This window comes from Pseudoliparis swirei, chromosome 24 (assembly GCF_029220125.1).
Source record: "Pseudoliparis swirei isolate HS2019 ecotype Mariana Trench chromosome 24, NWPU_hadal_v1, whole genome shotgun sequence".
In the NCBI taxonomy this organism is placed as follows: domain Eukaryota; kingdom Metazoa; phylum Chordata; class Actinopteri; order Perciformes; family Liparidae; genus Pseudoliparis; species Pseudoliparis swirei.
Genome location: NC_079411.1, coordinates 3,667,475 through 3,684,974, shown reverse-complemented (window position 1 = coordinate 3,684,974; position 17,500 = coordinate 3,667,475). Strand labels below are relative to the sequence as shown.

The 17,500-nt window shown below is 43.9% G+C and overlaps 2 protein-coding genes across 2 annotated transcripts in view; one reads left to right on the top strand and one right to left on the bottom strand.

Annotated features, from left to right (window-relative positions):
- The window catches only part of slc5a10 (solute carrier family 5 member 10), a 24,336-nt gene that overhangs the window by 4,772 nt on the left and 2,064 nt on the right, over positions 1 to 17,500 (bottom strand). Inside the window, exons 5-12 of the mRNA XM_056408960.1 lie at positions 17,231 to 17,335; positions 17,032 to 17,137; positions 16,874 to 16,954; positions 16,586 to 16,791; positions 14,011 to 14,146; positions 1,775 to 1,882; positions 1,516 to 1,666; positions 1,246 to 1,414 (exon numbers count right to left, since the gene is read on the bottom strand). Of these exons, the coding sequence (XP_056264935.1) occupies positions 1,246 to 1,414; positions 1,516 to 1,666; positions 1,775 to 1,882; positions 14,011 to 14,146; positions 16,586 to 16,791; positions 16,874 to 16,954; positions 17,032 to 17,137; positions 17,231 to 17,335 (1,062 nt within the window). The remainder of the gene's footprint in view (positions 1 to 1,245; positions 1,415 to 1,515; positions 1,667 to 1,774; positions 1,883 to 14,010; positions 14,147 to 16,585; positions 16,792 to 16,873; positions 16,955 to 17,031; positions 17,138 to 17,230; positions 17,336 to 17,500) is intronic.
- Positions 3,140 to 16,023, top strand: LOC130189930 (protein FAM83G). The gene is made up of 5 exons (XM_056408955.1): positions 3,140 to 4,564; positions 6,213 to 6,380; positions 7,293 to 7,417; positions 8,060 to 9,440; positions 15,180 to 16,023. Exons 1-5 carry the CDS (start codon positions 4,070 to 4,072, stop codon positions 15,345 to 15,347), a joined length of 2,337 nt encoding a protein of 778 aa, XP_056264930.1. The 5' UTR covers positions 3,140 to 4,069; the 3' UTR covers positions 15,348 to 16,023.

The window sequence follows — 17,500 nt, the reverse complement described above, 5'->3', positions numbered from 1 at the left end:
TCTTGGTTTATTGATGTTATGCAACTAAAAAACACTCTTTGTAGCTTTGTTTAGAGTTGAAAAAAATGTGAGTTATATTAAAGTAAAGTATTAATTATGAGAAGAAAATCCTCTTTATTTCAGTAGATTACAGCCAGGACGAGCTCTATTAAAACAGAGCCTCGTGCTCGGCTACCAGCGGACTGCTCTGAACTCATTAAAACATTTTCACCACGCGGTGTATGAAGCCCCGGGGCTGAAACACGCCTTTACTACAGCGTGTTATCTCCTTCACCTCCCTCTGTTAACCGCTATCGTCTCATAATCACACTTTCTGTCACTTGCACTCTGTTATCAGCCAGAAAAAACACACTTTCTACTTCTACCCATTCAAGTGAAGGAGCCGCACACTCAGGCTCCTGAAGGAATAATAAACAAGACGCTTCCTAGAACCAGTGAGTAACACACATAGACATTCATAAAAACACACACACACACACACACACACACACCAAGCAGCGAGAGATGTTGGCAGCTGGATCCCATGTGAGGCTAATGAAAGGCGGTACGGTGGGGGGGAGAGGACAAACAGTGTCGTGTGTTTACGTGTGTGAAGATAAACGTTTCCTGTGTGTGTTGACGTTGTCCCGAAGGAGTTTGTGGAATAAGATTGAATGGTGTTTATTTACATTATTAAAGATTAGTGTACTTCTGTGTATCTGGTAGTAATTAGTGCTGTAATGATCAGGTGATTAATGGAAACATCATAACTAATGGATCACTAATGTTGTTTGAGTCATGTATTTAAGCAAAACTGCAGAATAAAAGAATTATTGTTGATTAAATATATTTCGGTTTTGGACTTTTAATCAGACACAATTAAGAATTTAAAGACATCCCATTGGATTCTGATTATAGAAACTTTTTTTGGACATTTGACACATTTATTTAGACAAAACTACTAGTATAGTATGTATTATTTACTTTTAATGTGCTGTCCTGTAGCTTCGCATTGTGTGTATTTTGTGTTCTTCTTACCACATATACTGTAGTGTGTCTTATCCTGGACTGTTTGTTATTGTTTTATGTTTATTATGGTCTGTCAAGGGACGACAAATGCAAACTAGCTGTGTAGCTACACTCAGGTGCAGCGCATCAAATGGTGACATGTATGTTTTAACTGTACATGGTTCCTTTTAAATAAAGATAATAATAATGAATAGATAAGCCAAACAAACAAAAAAAAACTTTTGGTTTGTGCGTTACCTGCTCATTGGTCCTCTTCCAGAAGATGGCCAGGGTGAAGACGGCGGTGACGGGCGGCGCGAGGTAGCTCGTCACCGATTGGATGTAAACATACAGCTGGCCACTGTTGGCCGACTGCAGGATGGGGATCCACACCACGCTCACCACCACCAAGATCACGGTCACGATCCTGGAACGCATCGGGTTCACCTTCAGCATCTCTCTTCTTCGTTGGTCCTGATGGAAGTGCGTAGCTAGCCCCGCCCCCTCCCCCGTCCGCGAGCGACGTACCTGCCGACCAGTAGCAGCTCCTTCTCCGAGGCCCGTTGGCGATGCTTCTTCCAGATGTCCATGGTGAAGAGCGTGGAGCTGCTGTTGAAGATGGAGGTCAGCGATGACATCAGAGCCGCCATCATCACGGCTATCATGAGTCCACGCAAGCCTGGGAAACAACACACACAGATGCACACACACACACACACACACACACGTGGATACATATCATTAAAGAATAAGAAGTCGACACATTGAGAAATAATCGCATTCTCACCACTCGGCATGAGTTCAATGACCAGCTTGGGGAAGGCGATGTTGGAGCACCCCACCTCGGCTCCACACACTCGCACACACTCTTCTGGATCCACACATCCTACAGTGTCTGAAAAAATGAAGACACAAGTCATTCACACAAAAGGGTGGAAGAAGGAACACAATTCATCCGGCTCTAATTTCTAATTACTTTAATTTAAAATAACTATTATTTATATTAAATGCTACGAGTTAAAAATGGCTCTACTTGGGAAGATCACAACAAGTATTCATTATTCATTATTTCGCAATAAGCAAGCATGTGCATGTAAAAAAAAGAAGCATGCAGGTGTGTGCAACAGCATAAACACCCCCGCACGACATACCTCCCTGCTTTGTGAAATAACAAGACACACTCTTTTATCTTTTGGTGTGGGATGTGTCTGTCTGTCATCCACCTGAGATCTGCATTCTGTACACGGCTGCGATGGGATTCCACAATATTTACGAGGTGGTTAAATTCTCTTGGGTGATAAAAAGAATATGGGTCACCCTGTCTGTTCTGAGCGTCTCTTATTTATCCTAAACATGAACCCTTATTCTTGAAAGACATAAACTCTGATCCAGACATGCATGAGGAATTTCTATTTTAATCTCTGAACACCCATTAGACGTGACGTCACTAACCAGTAATCACAAGTCTGGTATCTTGCACTGCATTTCCTAAAAAGGAAAATTGGCCCACCTCACATCCTCCTGCTCAAGATTGCTTTTCCTTGATATTCTTTTTTAAATTGTTTTTATATATATATACAAAAGAAAGATAGAAAATGAATGTTGTGATGAAGTTTTATTTAATGCAAAAAAAAAAAAAAAAAAAATGCCATCATGTCATTCACAAATCAACACTGAAATATTTTTGCCTTTTATTCTTAATATTGTTGATTATGGCTTACAGCTTAAGAAAACTCAAATATCCTATTTCTAATATTAGAATATCATGAAAAAAGTATAATAGTAGGTATTAAACAAATCACTGAATCGTAAAATTAACTCGAAACACCTGGAAACATTGTTTTGTTGTTTTTTTTCTTTTACTCTGAGGAAATATTAAAATTTTATGAGATGATTTTTTATTTTTTTTAAAGCTGTGTAATCATCATCAAAAAGAATAAAAAAGGCTAGGCTTATTTCAGTTGATTTGTAATGAATCCAGAATGCATGACATTTTTTTTTTTTTTTTTTTTACAGAAAATAAAGAACTTTATCACAATATTCTAATTTTCTGAGACAGTCCTGTATATATATATATATATTTATATATACAACTATACCCTAATAATACACTAATTAAGCTCAAATGGGAAGAGTACATTACATCACAGGTTATAAAAAACACCCCTTTGAGAGTTATTACACTGTCAGTCTTAACGGTTCTGTTTTGGGTTGAAAACCCCGGATTTGCTCATCCGTGTGTTCCGGCAGGAGGGGCGGGGTTAAGAGGCTACGCTTCCCGGCCAGCCGCCGGCCGGACATTCCGCCCTGCTGCCCCCGGAGAGAGAGCTTCCGTTCCGAGGGGGGAGTCCTCGGTGAACTTTCTGTCTGGAGGAACGGTTTAAAAAAAGGAAAGTTAAGAAATATATAAGCCGCCGTCGACTCGGGACGGAGCGAGAAGTTGAGACGTTGGTGATATTTAAGACGTTGGTGATATTTAAGACGCTTGTCTTTCGGGGAACTCGACAGGCGACGTGTTTTTGTTTTTTTCGCGCAGACGAGCCGACAAAAAAAAGAAGGGGAAAAAAGAGAGAGACTGGAGGAGGAAGAAAAAAGAAAAAAAGTATCTCGTCAGCGCAAAAGTTAGCTTGAATCAACCAAACAAGTTTCAACAGTTTGTAAACGGATTAATGAAAGTGACTCTCCATCTCGAGGACGTGACGCCATTGACTCACCGGCAGACAGCTGCCGGGCCCCGCGGCTGCAGCGGCTGAACCGGGCCTCCTCCTGCGGCCCCTGCCTGTCAGGTGAAGGCGTGTCGCTGGGCGTGGATTAGCACCTGAGTGTGCGCGTGCGTGCATTAGTAACCTGCCAGTTCGCGCTCAGCAACGGTTCTTTTCGGTGTATCTCCTGTTCTCTCCGTTCACCGCATCACGAGCTTCAGGTCGCGCGGACACGTTATGGACCGGAATGAGAGCTCACACCTTCTCGACGTTTGACCCGTCGGACCGACGCGTGGACACTGGGTCAGGGCTGGTTCGGTGCTCGACTTTTTATTGACCTGTGGATATATATTATTATATTTTCGGGTGGGGAGAGTGCCATGGCGTTGTCTCAAATCCAATGTCTGGATAACCACCACGTGAACACGCGCGTGAGCGAGGGCAAACCGGAGTTTTTCTACAGCGAGGACCAACGGCTGGCTCTCGAGGTCCTCGTCACTAAGGGTTGCGATGCGTTCAGGGACTTCGCCCGGGAGAAGGGCGTTCGGGAATTCCTCTCGGATTCGGAGCTGGAGCGAATCGCTCACTCGGCGGAGGCCTACCGGCCCGGGCACGAGCAGCACCACCAGAAACCCGAGACCCCCGGCCCGGGGAACCTCACGCCGGGGTCCGGGGACTTCGTGGGAGACGGCGAGGTGTCGCTCCAGTATTGGCCCGATCGGTCCGAGGGCTCGGTGGCGGAGTTGGACCTCGGCTGGCCCGAGAGCATCTCGTACCGAGGGGTCACGCGCGTGACCGTGTACACGCAACCGCCAATCGAGGGGAACACACACATCAAGGAGGTGGTGCGCAAGAGCATTTTAGCAGCGCAAAGGGTAGGGATGATGATGATGATTTAAAAAAACAACAACACTAACTTTCAGTGCAAAAGCTCTTTGTGTAACTTGTGATTTGTATGTGTTAAAGAGGTGTTAATTCAACAGGATTTGTTTTTTTAGATGTTTTCGTTGTTAGATTGTAGTACATTATATTTTAATATATATTTGGTTGCTCCATTTATGTAAATGTGGTGGACAAATCACATTGTAATACAACACAATCAAGTCCAAAACACCACAGTGAATGTAGACTCCCACAGCACCTAATCAACATGCAAATAAGCATATAAAAGTATCATAAACACACTGATATATAATAATAATAATAATACATTACATTTCTATAGCGCTTTTCAAAATACTCAAAGACGCTTGTATAGTTGTGTATACTGCAGTGCTTTTTTACATCAAGGTTTTTGATATTCTGGTTGCTCGCTGTGTGATGCAGGTCACTGCCACAACAGACAAACTACAAAGTAAATAAAACGCAAAAGCTTCACAAGGGTCACGAGTCACGAGTCAAGAACAACAAACACACTGCAGGTTGCAGCTTCAACAATCAGGTCACGATGTGCAGTTCATGTGATCGTAAATATCTGTTTTAATTCGTCAGCTGTTTTTGTGAACCGTGTTTAATGTTGCACTGCTAACTGATTTAAGAAAAATGATTGTTTTAATTGCAGGTTTGTCTTTCTTTGCAGTTTTTCCTCCCCACACACCTGCTCACAGCATTGCTGAAGAAGCATCCGTCGAAAATAATATTTTATCTAGTGTCAAGCGAATTTTCCCCTCGTCAACCGCCTCCGTGGAGTCTTACAGACCGTCTCCCCGTCCCCTTCAGGCTCCTCTCACATGGGACGCACGCTCGCACGAGCACTTGTCCAATAAAACAAGTCTGATCTAGGCAACGCCAGTGGAAATATGCGCTCTGTCGTCGTCAGCAACTGGGTCACATGCCTGTACTCCATACCTGACCTTTACCTTCCAAGTAAAGCATGGCAAATGCGCAGATGCATATCTAGCTTTGCCTCGACACGTCAAAAGACTAATTGATCCAGTTTGTTGAGTGAAATACATTTTTTCTCACTTTACGACACAACGCCAATGTTTTTTTTTTCTCAACTAAATTCGACGAACAAGTTTTTGATTATTCAGCTTTTTCTCTATCTTGTAGTTTCTCTCGGATTCATCGTACAGTCGCAATAAAGTCGGTGTTAAATCTGCGGTAACATATTGTAAACTCAAGGTTCACAACTTTTCTTTCCAGAGCTACGTTCAGCTTATTGGCTCCACGGCCTTGTTTACATTCTGAACTGGGTCAAGAGTGCACAGACCCGCCGGGTGTGAAGATAACCGTGTTCTTCAATGTATTGTTGAACCCACATAACACACACCGTCCAGACACTTCACACTCTATCACCGGTGTGTGTGTGTGTGTGTGTGTGTCGAGCCGTCTCCTTACGGGACGTCGAAGTTCAGACATTTTATTTGATATTCAGGGTTGTGATTGACTTTTTAAATGCACTTCTCACAAGTGCCCAGCTTTCTTTTGAGTATTTAATGAGTGTAATATTGTTCTGTACCCACCCTCACAGACCAGGAAACACTAACGCCTTTTGTTTCCTCTGTGTGTGTGTGTGTGTAGGTGATCGCCGTGGTGATGGATGTGTTTACAGACGTGGATATCTTTCGAGACCTGCTGGATGCAGCCTACAAACGCAAAGTTCCTGTGTACATTATCATCGACACGGCTTCTGTCCCCTGCTTTCTTTCCATGTGTGGCAGAGCTGATATGCACCGTGGACACCTAAAGGTACACACACACACACACACACACACACACACACACAGACGATGTTTTGATAAGGCGAGCGATGCGCTAGTTGGACAGATGGCTACACCTGATGAGTATACAATAACAGAAAACTGTTTATTTAAAAATGCTCCACTTCCAACCATTCAAACAAAAACCTGTTTTGCTAAAGGCCCGTTTACAAATAGAGGATTATTACTTTACATGGGGGAATATTTAAAAGACATAGTGAAACAGGTTTTTGCCTGAAGCCTCGATAAGATGCGTGAACCAGCGAGTGGTGTGACCACAGGCGGAATGTCTTTGTTTCCCGTCGCCTCTCCGAGGTGAACTGGTCCGGCCAGTGGCTGAACTGGCGTTTCGTTCTTTTGGGACAGTCAGCACATTCCTGCCTGTGCGGCGGACAATTAGACAAACCGTGCACACTCTCGCTTTACTCTCTGCGACATGTTCACCTTTCATTTCTCTTTCTCCCGCCCCGGCCGTTAATCCGCCGAGCCTAAGCCCCGCCTCTCTCTCTCTCTCGCTCTCCACTTTTTTTTCTTCTTTTCTTATCTGACATCTTCGCCGTTGTTAATGAACCTTTAGCGCGGCGTCCCCTGTGAGATTTCACACGGAGCGTTTACTCGGCCAGCAACCACACCCTTATCGCAGGGCCAAAGGCAAACACCGCAGGGTGTGTCGCACAAGCACGCACACACACACACACACACACAGTCCGTGCTACAACCTGCACAGTCAGCCAACACGAGTTTATGGCGATATTATTAGAGAAGAACCGCTTCTCGTTTTCTTTTTTTCGTTGACGTACTCTGTTGTCGCCTTTTGTTTCCCTTTTTTTCACACCAATAAAAGAGCCGAGAGCCCTCTCTTCACACAGCATTAACCCTGTGTGTGTGTGTGTGTGTGTAGAATATGCGTGTGCGCTGCTCCGGAGGTGTCGAGTTCTTCACGCGGTCGGCACAGAAGGTGCGTGGAGCCCTGAGCCAGAAGTTCCTCCTGGTAGATGGAGACCGAGCCATCTCCGGTTCATACAGGTGAGCGGCGTTTGGCCTGAATAACTATTTTACATCTTATTAATTCATGACACAAGCCCCCACGGAGCTTTATGGAGTACGTTGGTATCTTTCAGCTCGCTGTTTTTACTTTTCTGGCTCCGCAACTTTTCTGCTGTTGTTTCTCGCCCAGAGCCCAGCAGCAGTTTTCAGCATATAAGCAATCAAAAAACTCAAAGTTAAAATGATTTTAAATCAAACAGCGGAGAGAAGTTAGCGTCAGAGAGAATATTTGTCCGGCAGCCAAAAACACACCTACGAATGTCTTGCTTCATGTCTGCTGGATGTGGGAAAAAGCAACAAGTAGTGACATCTGTAACTCTGAGATGAATAGACTGAGAGATACACAGTGACAGAAACATCGTTCACCAATATTATGATAAAGTTCTGACAAACAGAAACGTACGATACACTGTCCGATACTTTTAGAATACTTTGAAGCATGCTATCGTCCCTCCTCGGCCGTGTGGCAGCGATGCATTGTTGCAGAATGCAGCAGCATTTTTCCACAACTATAAACCTTCAACACAGACCTTGTATTCACGATGACGCTACTCTGTAAGTTGGTAAACAAGGGAGTCACTTCTGTGAACTTATGTTTCCATGCCTTCGTTCCCCCGCCAGCTTCACCTGGTCCTCCTCCCGTTTGGACCGCAACCTCATCACTCTGATCACGGGGCAGGCCGTGGAGACCTTCGACCTGCAGTTCTGTGACCTTTACCTGGAGTCCAGAGGCGTGTCTCTGAACAAGGTCCCCATGGTGGACGAACCGATCCCCGAGTACGTCCCTCACGTGGCTCCTCCTCCGGTGTCGGCCGCGATCGCCAGGAAGCTCATCAATCCCAAATACGCCCTGGTTACCATGGGGACCCACAAGAGTCCCACTTCCTCCGACCCAAACTCCAGCAACAGGAACTCCCAGCTTCCCACTGGGATGAAGTTTATGAAAAAACGCGTCAGGCATGTGTTTGAAGAGCCACCTTTACACCCGGGGTTAGCCCATCTGGAGAAAGTGTACCTCATCCCGTACCTGCCCATCTGGCCGGAGCCGGACCCCCCGAGCGACGTGATTGGCTTCATCAACATTAGGGACGACCGGCGAGCCAATCAGGTTCACCTACAGAGGTCGGAGAGGTTTGAGACCAGCAAGGCCATACGCTTCAGTGTGCCGCTGCTGGCAGAAAAGGCTCCTGCTTCAGGTGGGGATGCAAAAGCTGCACAACCAGCAGAAAAGGTTTCTGGGAATACAAGTTTAAAAGTCTCGACTCCTGTGAGTCCGACCGTCAAAGAACCCAAAGAGGAAACCCATTCGGCTCCGAAAGGAGACCGAACCGATGCGGCGGCGTCCAGCGGGCCCCCCGAGCAGCCCGGAGCCCCGACATCACCCGACACGCACAAACCGGCCGCACCGCCACCCTCCGACGTGACCGCCGGCTCGCAGCCCGCGCACACCGACGACCGAACCCCCGAGACTCAAACCGCCGCGCCGCCTGTTCCGAAGCGGCGCACCCTGCAGTTGGTCATAGACCCCGCCTCCTCGGAGCAGCCGGACCAATCGCAGGTCTCTTTGATGAAAATGGACCCGTCGCACGGTCCCGCCGGTTTCGAGGCGAAGGGAACCGGCGAGGAGCCGGCGCCCGCCCGCGCGACGGCGAAGGACGACGGCGGGGACTCCGGCAGCACGGGCGACGGCAGCCAGGACAGCACCAAGGTGCTGTGCGACCGGGCGGTCGACGACGCCCCGTCGAGCAACTCCACGGCGTCGGAGGAGGACTTTTACGACTGCTCCCAGGCGGAGCCGAGAGACCCGCTGGTCAACGGAGCGACGACGGCCTCGGGGCGCGGCGATCGCCAAGGAGACGGCGTCAACATGATGGCCCGCCTCTCCCAGAGCATGCTGGACCTGCGGCCGTCCAGCCAGATGGAGGACGCCACGGATCTCATCCGCCAATCACAGCAGCTCCGCCGGCAGGGACAGCAGCCACCACATCGGCACATAGGACAGGTACTTTCTTATATAGATATATACTAGAGGAGAGGATTATATTATATAGATATATACTAGAGGAGAGGATTATATAGGATATATACTAGAGGAGAGGATTATATAGATATATACTAGAGGAGAGGATTATATTATATAGATATATACTAGAGGAGAGTATTATATTATATAGATATATACTAGAGGAGAGGATTATATAGATATCTACTAGAGGAGAGGATTATATAGGATATATACTAGAGGAGAGGATTATATTATATAGATATATACTAGAGGAGAGGATTATATAGGATATATACTAGAGGAGAGGATTATATTATATAGATATATACTAGAGGAGAGGATTATATTATATAGATATCTACTAGAGGAGAGTATTATATTATATAGATATATACTAGAGGAGAGGATTATATAGGATATATACTAGAGGAGAGGATTATATTATATAGATATATACTAGAGGAGAGGATTATATTATATAGATATCTACTAGAGGAGAGTATTATATTATATAGATATATACTAGAGGAGAGGATTATATAGATATCTACTAGAGGAGAGGATTATATAGGATATATACTAGAGGAGAGGATTATATTATATAGATATATACTAGAGGAGAGGATTATATAGGATATATACTAGAGGAGAGGATTATATTATATAGATATATACTAGAGGAGAGGATTATATTATATAGATATCTACTAGAGGAGAGTATTATATTATATAGATATATACTAGAGGAGAGGATTATATAGGATATATACTAGAGGAGAGGATTATATTATATAGATATATACTAGAGGAGAGGATTATATTATATAGATATATACTAGAGCAGCGGTCCCCAACCTTTTTTGAGCCACGGACCGGTTCCGTGTCAGAAATTATTTTCACGGACCGGCAATATAAATGACGTAATAAATATGACGTCATACAATTATACGAAGGGCATAAAGTGCCAAAACTACAACTCATTACGCCGAATTAGTGTGAGCCGTGCGCTTGTTTACCTGCAACGAGCCGCTGATGGAGACGGCGACACAGACGTGTGTTTGGTCCGCTGCTCCTAACCGAGTTCTGGTCGCTGTCATTAGAACACCGGCAGAGTTGTTGTGTGAAATGTCCCTTAAGGCCACCGTCATTTGCATCTCCAACACATATGTTCTTCTAGCTCGGACGGGCTCGATTCACCGGGTGGGTTTGTTTACAAATGGGTTGCAGGTCTATTCTTTTGCAGTCGGGTCTTTTGTGGTTGGAGCACCGCTCAAACTCTTTTAAAAGCCTCTTCCACCCGGTCAACGTCTGAAACATGTAGAATATTCCGCTGTTCACTCGCCCTCACAGCAGCGACTTTATCGGCCAACTAGAAAACAGTTGCCATTTCCCTGAAGTGACAGAATTCATTGAGCAGGTTGAATATGTTTTAAGATTCTTTGTCACTGAAATGTGCCGCCAGCAGAGGGTTCGGCGCGTGAGACTCGCCTGCAGCGATAAACCCGAACTTTAAGACTCCTGAACGCGGCTCAGACGTACACACGGGTGGATCTGGTCCTTTTTCAAAATAATATATTTTTCCGACTGATTAAAAAAAAAAAATATTACAACTTTATTTATTCACTTTTTTTCCGCGGCCCAGTTCCAACCAAGCCGCGGCCCGGGGGTTGGGGACCCCTGTACTAGAGGACAGTGTTATATAGGATATATACTAGAGGACAGTATTATATTATATGGATGTATACTAGAGGAGAGTATTATATTATATAGGATATATACTAGAGTAGAGTATATTAGATAGGATATATACTAGAGGAGAGTATTATATAGGATATATACTAGAGGACAGTATTGTATTATATTATATAGGATATACAGTATACTAGAGGAGAGTATTATATAGGATATATACTAGAGGAGATGATTATATTCTATAGGATATATACTAGAGTAGAGTATTATATTAGATAGGATATATACTAGAGGAGAGTTATATTATATAGGATATATACTAGAGTAGAGTATTATATTATATAGGATATATACGAGAGAGTATTATATTATATAGGATATATACTAGAGTATTATATTATATAGGATATATACTAGAGTAGAGTATTATATTATATAGATGTATACTAGAGGAGAGGATTATATTATATAGGATACAGGGTTTTTCCTGGGTCAAAATGGGTCTTCGGTGCTCCCAAAATTCATGCACGTCAGACTGAGTGGGTGATCAGCAGCTGGTTGCTCGTTCCATTCGCGCACCTCACAGTTGCGTATTGATCAGACAAGAAGACACGCTTTTCAACTCCAGTGTTTCCCCTACCATTATAACTAGGGATGGGTATCGTTTGGGTTTTTTCCGATACCGGTGCTAAACCGGTACTTTAAAAACGATACCGGTGCCTAAACGGTGCCTGAACCGCTACTTCTTCTTTTTTAAACGCACATTGAGGACATTAAAAACCTCTTCGGCCATATTCCCTGTAGAAGCCGTTATCAGGGAGCACCGACACACAACGGATATCAGACTGTTAACATACACAATAGTTCTCCATGATATGTATTGTCATGTGCAGACCTTATAGGGTTAATCCTGTCACTGTTTTGATGGGCAAAGAGAACAACCAATCAGAGGGACTGAAGATGACACGTGACAAATAAAGTTTTGCTTCTGACAGCCAGAATTATACTGAAACAAAGTGACGCCCCACGGTCTTCATTCCTCCGTCATTATATTCCCGGTAACACCGGGTATACAGCCGGGATCGCTGTCCATCAACACATCTGCGAGCAGACTGTCACGCTCGTAGCTCGTAGCTAGCGCTAGCTACGAGCTACGCGCTAGCTTAAACATGGTTATAATGGCTAATTTATTATTTCTTGGGCTACTTTTATGAATGCAAGACTTGCAATCAACGATACGGTACTAATCTGAGTTCCGGCTGCTCGTCATCATCAGTCTCCACGTGTTCAGGGGGACCGGTGACTGTCTCCCCGTCGCGTCCAGCTTGACGCTGGTGTGCTCCACACGGGCTCACGTAGTCACACACGGCGCAGACTCCGCTGTCAAAGTTAAATATGAGAGGCTCGTAACCTGCTGACAGGGCGGAGTCACCAGAGAAGTTCACAACAATAGGTTTTTTTCAATTTCAATCGGCTCAGGCACCGGAAAGCACCGAAATGTGCGTTGCGTTTCGGTCCGGGTAATACCGGTTGTATCTTTTATATATTTTTTCCATCGCGGACTTTTTTTTGCCTTAGGCGCTCGGGATTTGTCATAGGCGGTCGGGAAAACGGCGTCGGCGCGCGCCCAAATGTTCTCTATGCAGGAAAAACCCTGGGATATATACTAGAGTAGAGTATTATATTAGATAGGATATATACTAGAGGAGAGTATTATATTAGATAGGATATATACTAGAGGAGAGTATTATATAGGATATATACTAGAGGACAGTATTATATTATATAGATATCTACTTGAGGAGAGTATTATATTATATAGGATATACAGTATACTAGAGGAGAGTATTATATAGGATATATACTAGAATAGAGTATTATATAGGATATATACTAGAGTAGAGTATTATATTAGATAGGATATATACTAGAGGACAGTATTATATTATTTATGACAATGGTTTCTTAACCTTTTTTCAGTGGTGAACTGAAAAATATGTTTTCAACCAATGAAAAGCCTTTTTGGTTAAAAAAAGATGTAATACACAGCGCTGTGCCATCAGTGTCTGATTTAATATAGAATATATAAAAATCAGTTTCTGAACTTACACTTACTTTTTAAAGAATTATTGAGTGGATGAATATTTTGTCTTATTTAAAAGAAATCTCACGTACCCCCTGGAGTGCCTCCACGTACCCCCTTTGAGAACCAGCGATACAGGATATATACAAGAATAGATATAGGACAATATTTATAACCTATCGCTTCGTCTGTCGACGGATCATTCATGACCATAAATTAACATTTTAATTCATTTTTAAATCAAAAATACCACGTATTTGCAAAATGTAGGTACTCAGTTTCATAAATATTTAAATAAATTTTTTTGCGACTGGATCCAAAAACTGGTTTGAAATTGTGATGGCATTTTGTACTGTTCTCTTATATGTTAAAGAAAACAATTTAACAATAATCAGCAGATTCACTTTATAATGAAAAGTAAAGCAATTTAAAAAAAAGAAGTTACTTTCCAAGCAAAAAGGCAACTCTTAGCTTCCTAATTGTGGGAACATGCTGTTTGCCTTTTGTTATATCATTGCAACTTGTATATATTTTGTGTTTTTTTAGATTTAGTTGAATCTTCTGAATAGATTTGATATGTTAAATGAGTGATCACTGACAAAAATAAGGACGGAGGTTCCCAGGAGTTTGTTATGATCGAGTCGGAGTTTGTCCTCTGACACTCTCTCACGTCTCTCAAAACAAACAGGGTGCATTCCAGCAGCAGTGGTAAAAAGCAAGCCACTACCTGCTGACGGCGAACACGCCATTCCTTCAAGGTGTGCGTGTCGGTTCACATATCTGAGCACGCACCTGGATAGAGAGCTCGGCTGATCATGCCAGGGAGGACGATGAAGATGAAGGGCAGCATCTTCAGATAGGCAGCCAGGATGGACGCTCCTTTCACGTGACTAATGTTCTTCGCAGACAGGGACCGTTGGACAATCACCTACACACACACACACACGCACACACACAAATAACATCAATAAGAGTACCAACTTTATTCATACAGCACTTTTCAAATGATGTAAATCCAGGAAATTAATGAAATATACATAGATTCAAATAAAATGCACTTTAACGGATACAATCAAAAGAACAATTAAAACAATTGAACTAAATGCGATTCTAAAATAATGTTTTTCATCACAATTTCCAAAATCAAGTCTAAAACCCTGTAAAGGTGCTAAATTGGTGGTTAATACAATATTCAGTGTGATTTTATAGAGTATTTTTAGTTCTAATATTGAATGTTGTCCAACCAAAATGTTATAAAAGCAGCCGGGCTTTGCAAATAAAATAAAAATACATTTGGAGTTTTCAGACAACAGAATTTACACGACGATCAAAAAGGAAAGTCGAACTCGGATTGCAATTTTCTGTGTCGTGTAAACAAAGCAACACAATGATGATGCAGCTTCTACTGTGAATATCTTTCCATATTTTAAAAGAGGATAAACACATTTATGGACATATTTGTGGTCATTTAGCCGTTTTCCTGCATTTTCAACAAGCCCACACTGGCACTCTTGTTTGGACCCATTGTGTTCAACCATCCAGCTTCCATACAGAACGTTGTGGAAGCTTGAATGGATTGCTACTGGGAGCGCTGTTCATATTCATGGTGTTTCAAACTATTACCAAATATCTCACCAATATGCTATGAGATTAAAGTTTGATAAAAAGGAAACATATTAGAAATATGATTATAACTGAAGAAAGTTCTGCAGTGTGATGATTCTCATTGCATCATGTAATCAAACGAGAAGTAGATCCAGGAGTGAAATGCATAAAAAATGTCATATTTGAGCGTATAGGTGGAGAAAAGTAAGGGGCCGAGGATTGATCCCTGAGGTACTCCATGTGTGGGATGTGTAGCGGAGGATGTCCAATCCCCTGTAAAGCTCTCGAATAAACACCACGCGACTCCACGATGTCCCACTCATCCCTCTCTCTGCTCCGTCTTCTCTCCGTCGCAGTTGTTCCAGACCTCGAAGTCGACGGGTCGCGACGTGCGGCACTCGGCACAGCCGGCGGGGAACTTGTTCGGAGTATCTTTCTCAAAACTGAGCGGTTTGAGACATTTGAGGGCTCGAGGCGGAGTGCTGCAGAAGAAGACGTCTCAAAACAACAAGGCCGACAGGTAGTGGAGCCGCGAGGACGAGGGAGGAGCCGCGACGCGGGTCATTTCCTGTTTGCTAAACTGCCGGAGGCTCGACGGACAAGGACTATCGGTAGGGATTTACTTTTGACTATGTCAACAAGAGTTGGCAGTTTGATTTCATGCGTCCTCAGAGGTATCGTCTGTCAATTAATCATAGGACCGTCAACGCGAAAGGCTTCCGACTGGACGCTTTCAGTCGTGTCCAGGGAGGGGAGGTACTGTGTCGTAGAGGCGGATACTGTTACCTGGCAGAAGATTAACCCTTTGGGGATGGATCCCTCAAGATGTCCGCCAGGTGTATTTTGTCGTGAATAACCAGTCAGCGTTTAGTGAGATCTCCTCTGCCAACTCAGGCACTTTAATAATATTAGCAATCCTTTGAATACGTATTTCTTAATTTCCTCAACTGCTTTTCTTTACTCTCTCAGAACTGTTTACTGTAAATGTATAAATGTAAGTGCATCCCCCGATTGTGCCCCCCCCCCCCTCTCCTGATATAAGAGTCAGGCTCTGGTGTTGATGCCACTGTGATTGGTTACTGATGGTGTTCGGGTCGGGCTGCTGTGTTGATAAACTGGTATATTTTATGCAATTTTAAAACACATGTTGGACCAACAGTGAATGCTGTAAATAAAAAGGCAAATTGTTTGCTGACTCAGCTCTGTTGTTGCCTCAAGATCTCTACATTTAGGGAACGTTTGGAATACAGAAAGGAAAGGAGATAACTATTAACTATTATTAATTGTGCGGGACGACTTCCTTGTTCGACTTCGCCCAACCTTTCTCTCTGCGGTTGAGTGAACACAGTTTTTATTTTAAATGCAATGGGCAGTTTACAGACTGCTCCTGCTCACTTTATGTTTAATTTAAATTAAATATAAACCACTGTATTGAATTATAATTAGGCAAAGCAGTGGTATTACTTAACGCCAGATTCCCCACTCTTTAGATAGAATAAACTTAAATAGACACTACTTAACTACTTCCTGTAGTTCACAACTTCAAAACTACTTTTAAAAAAAAATTCTTCTTGTTTTATTGTAAATAAAACCCTTAGAAAATATCATCACCTGTAAATTATAACAATGTGCAGAATTATATAATTTATTTTGAGAACAAGGTTCATCAATTTTATAAAGAGCTCTTGTGGCAACCCTCTAGTGGCCATTAGAGGAACTGCAGTATCTGCAGCGGTGCTGTTTCCCTGCGTGGTTCTGGTACCTGGTCAGTGCACCAGTACCAGGTGGACAGTATGGTGAGCCCCAGCGTCATGCCGGGCCACGGCAGGTCCCCGGTGACGGCGTCCCTGAACAGGTGCATGGCGTCCTCGCGCGGCAGGTGGCAGGTGCTGTTGGGGATGATCTTACTGGGCACCGCCATGCGGTACACGCGCTCCAGGTTGCCGTAGCCACCGATCTCGTTGAAGGCTGTAAAACGAGGAACGCACAAACTACACACGCCGTCCTCAAGCGTCACACGATTTATGAATGAAGGTGTGTTTGTACGTACCGGTGACCGTCAGGATGATGGCCCCGATGATCATGATGACCGTCTGGAGGGTGTCGGTGTAGATGACGGCGGCAAGACCACCTGGAAGGAGGCGAGTGTGTGGCGTGGGAATCTTTTCAAAATGTATGATGTGTGTGTGTGTGTGTGTGTGTGTGTACCTGCGATAGTGTAGAGAGCCGTGACCACCAGCATGAGGACAGTGGACAGGTAGAGGTTCCATCCCAGACACACCTGGACAAACAGGGCTCCGGAGTACAGGTCAGTCTGGAGAGAAACACAAGAAAGATTCTATCACCTATGGAGGTGAAGTTCAACGCTGCCAAATAGTGTGTGTGTGTGTGTGTGTGTGTGACGTACGGATATCTTTGTGAAGATGGACAGCAGCAGCGAGAGGACAGCCAGGTAGGTTCTGATCCTCCCTCCTCCGAAACGACGGCCCAGGTACTCTGGCATCGTCACGATCTGGACACACACACACACACACACACACACACCCACACACACAGAAACGCGGTTCAACTCCTCTGACACACCGCAGCGATGCAGAAGAGCTGCTAATTAGTGGCGTGTAACTCTAGACGAGTTGGATTCAAGTTCTTCAAAATAATGAATAATAGTTCACGCTCT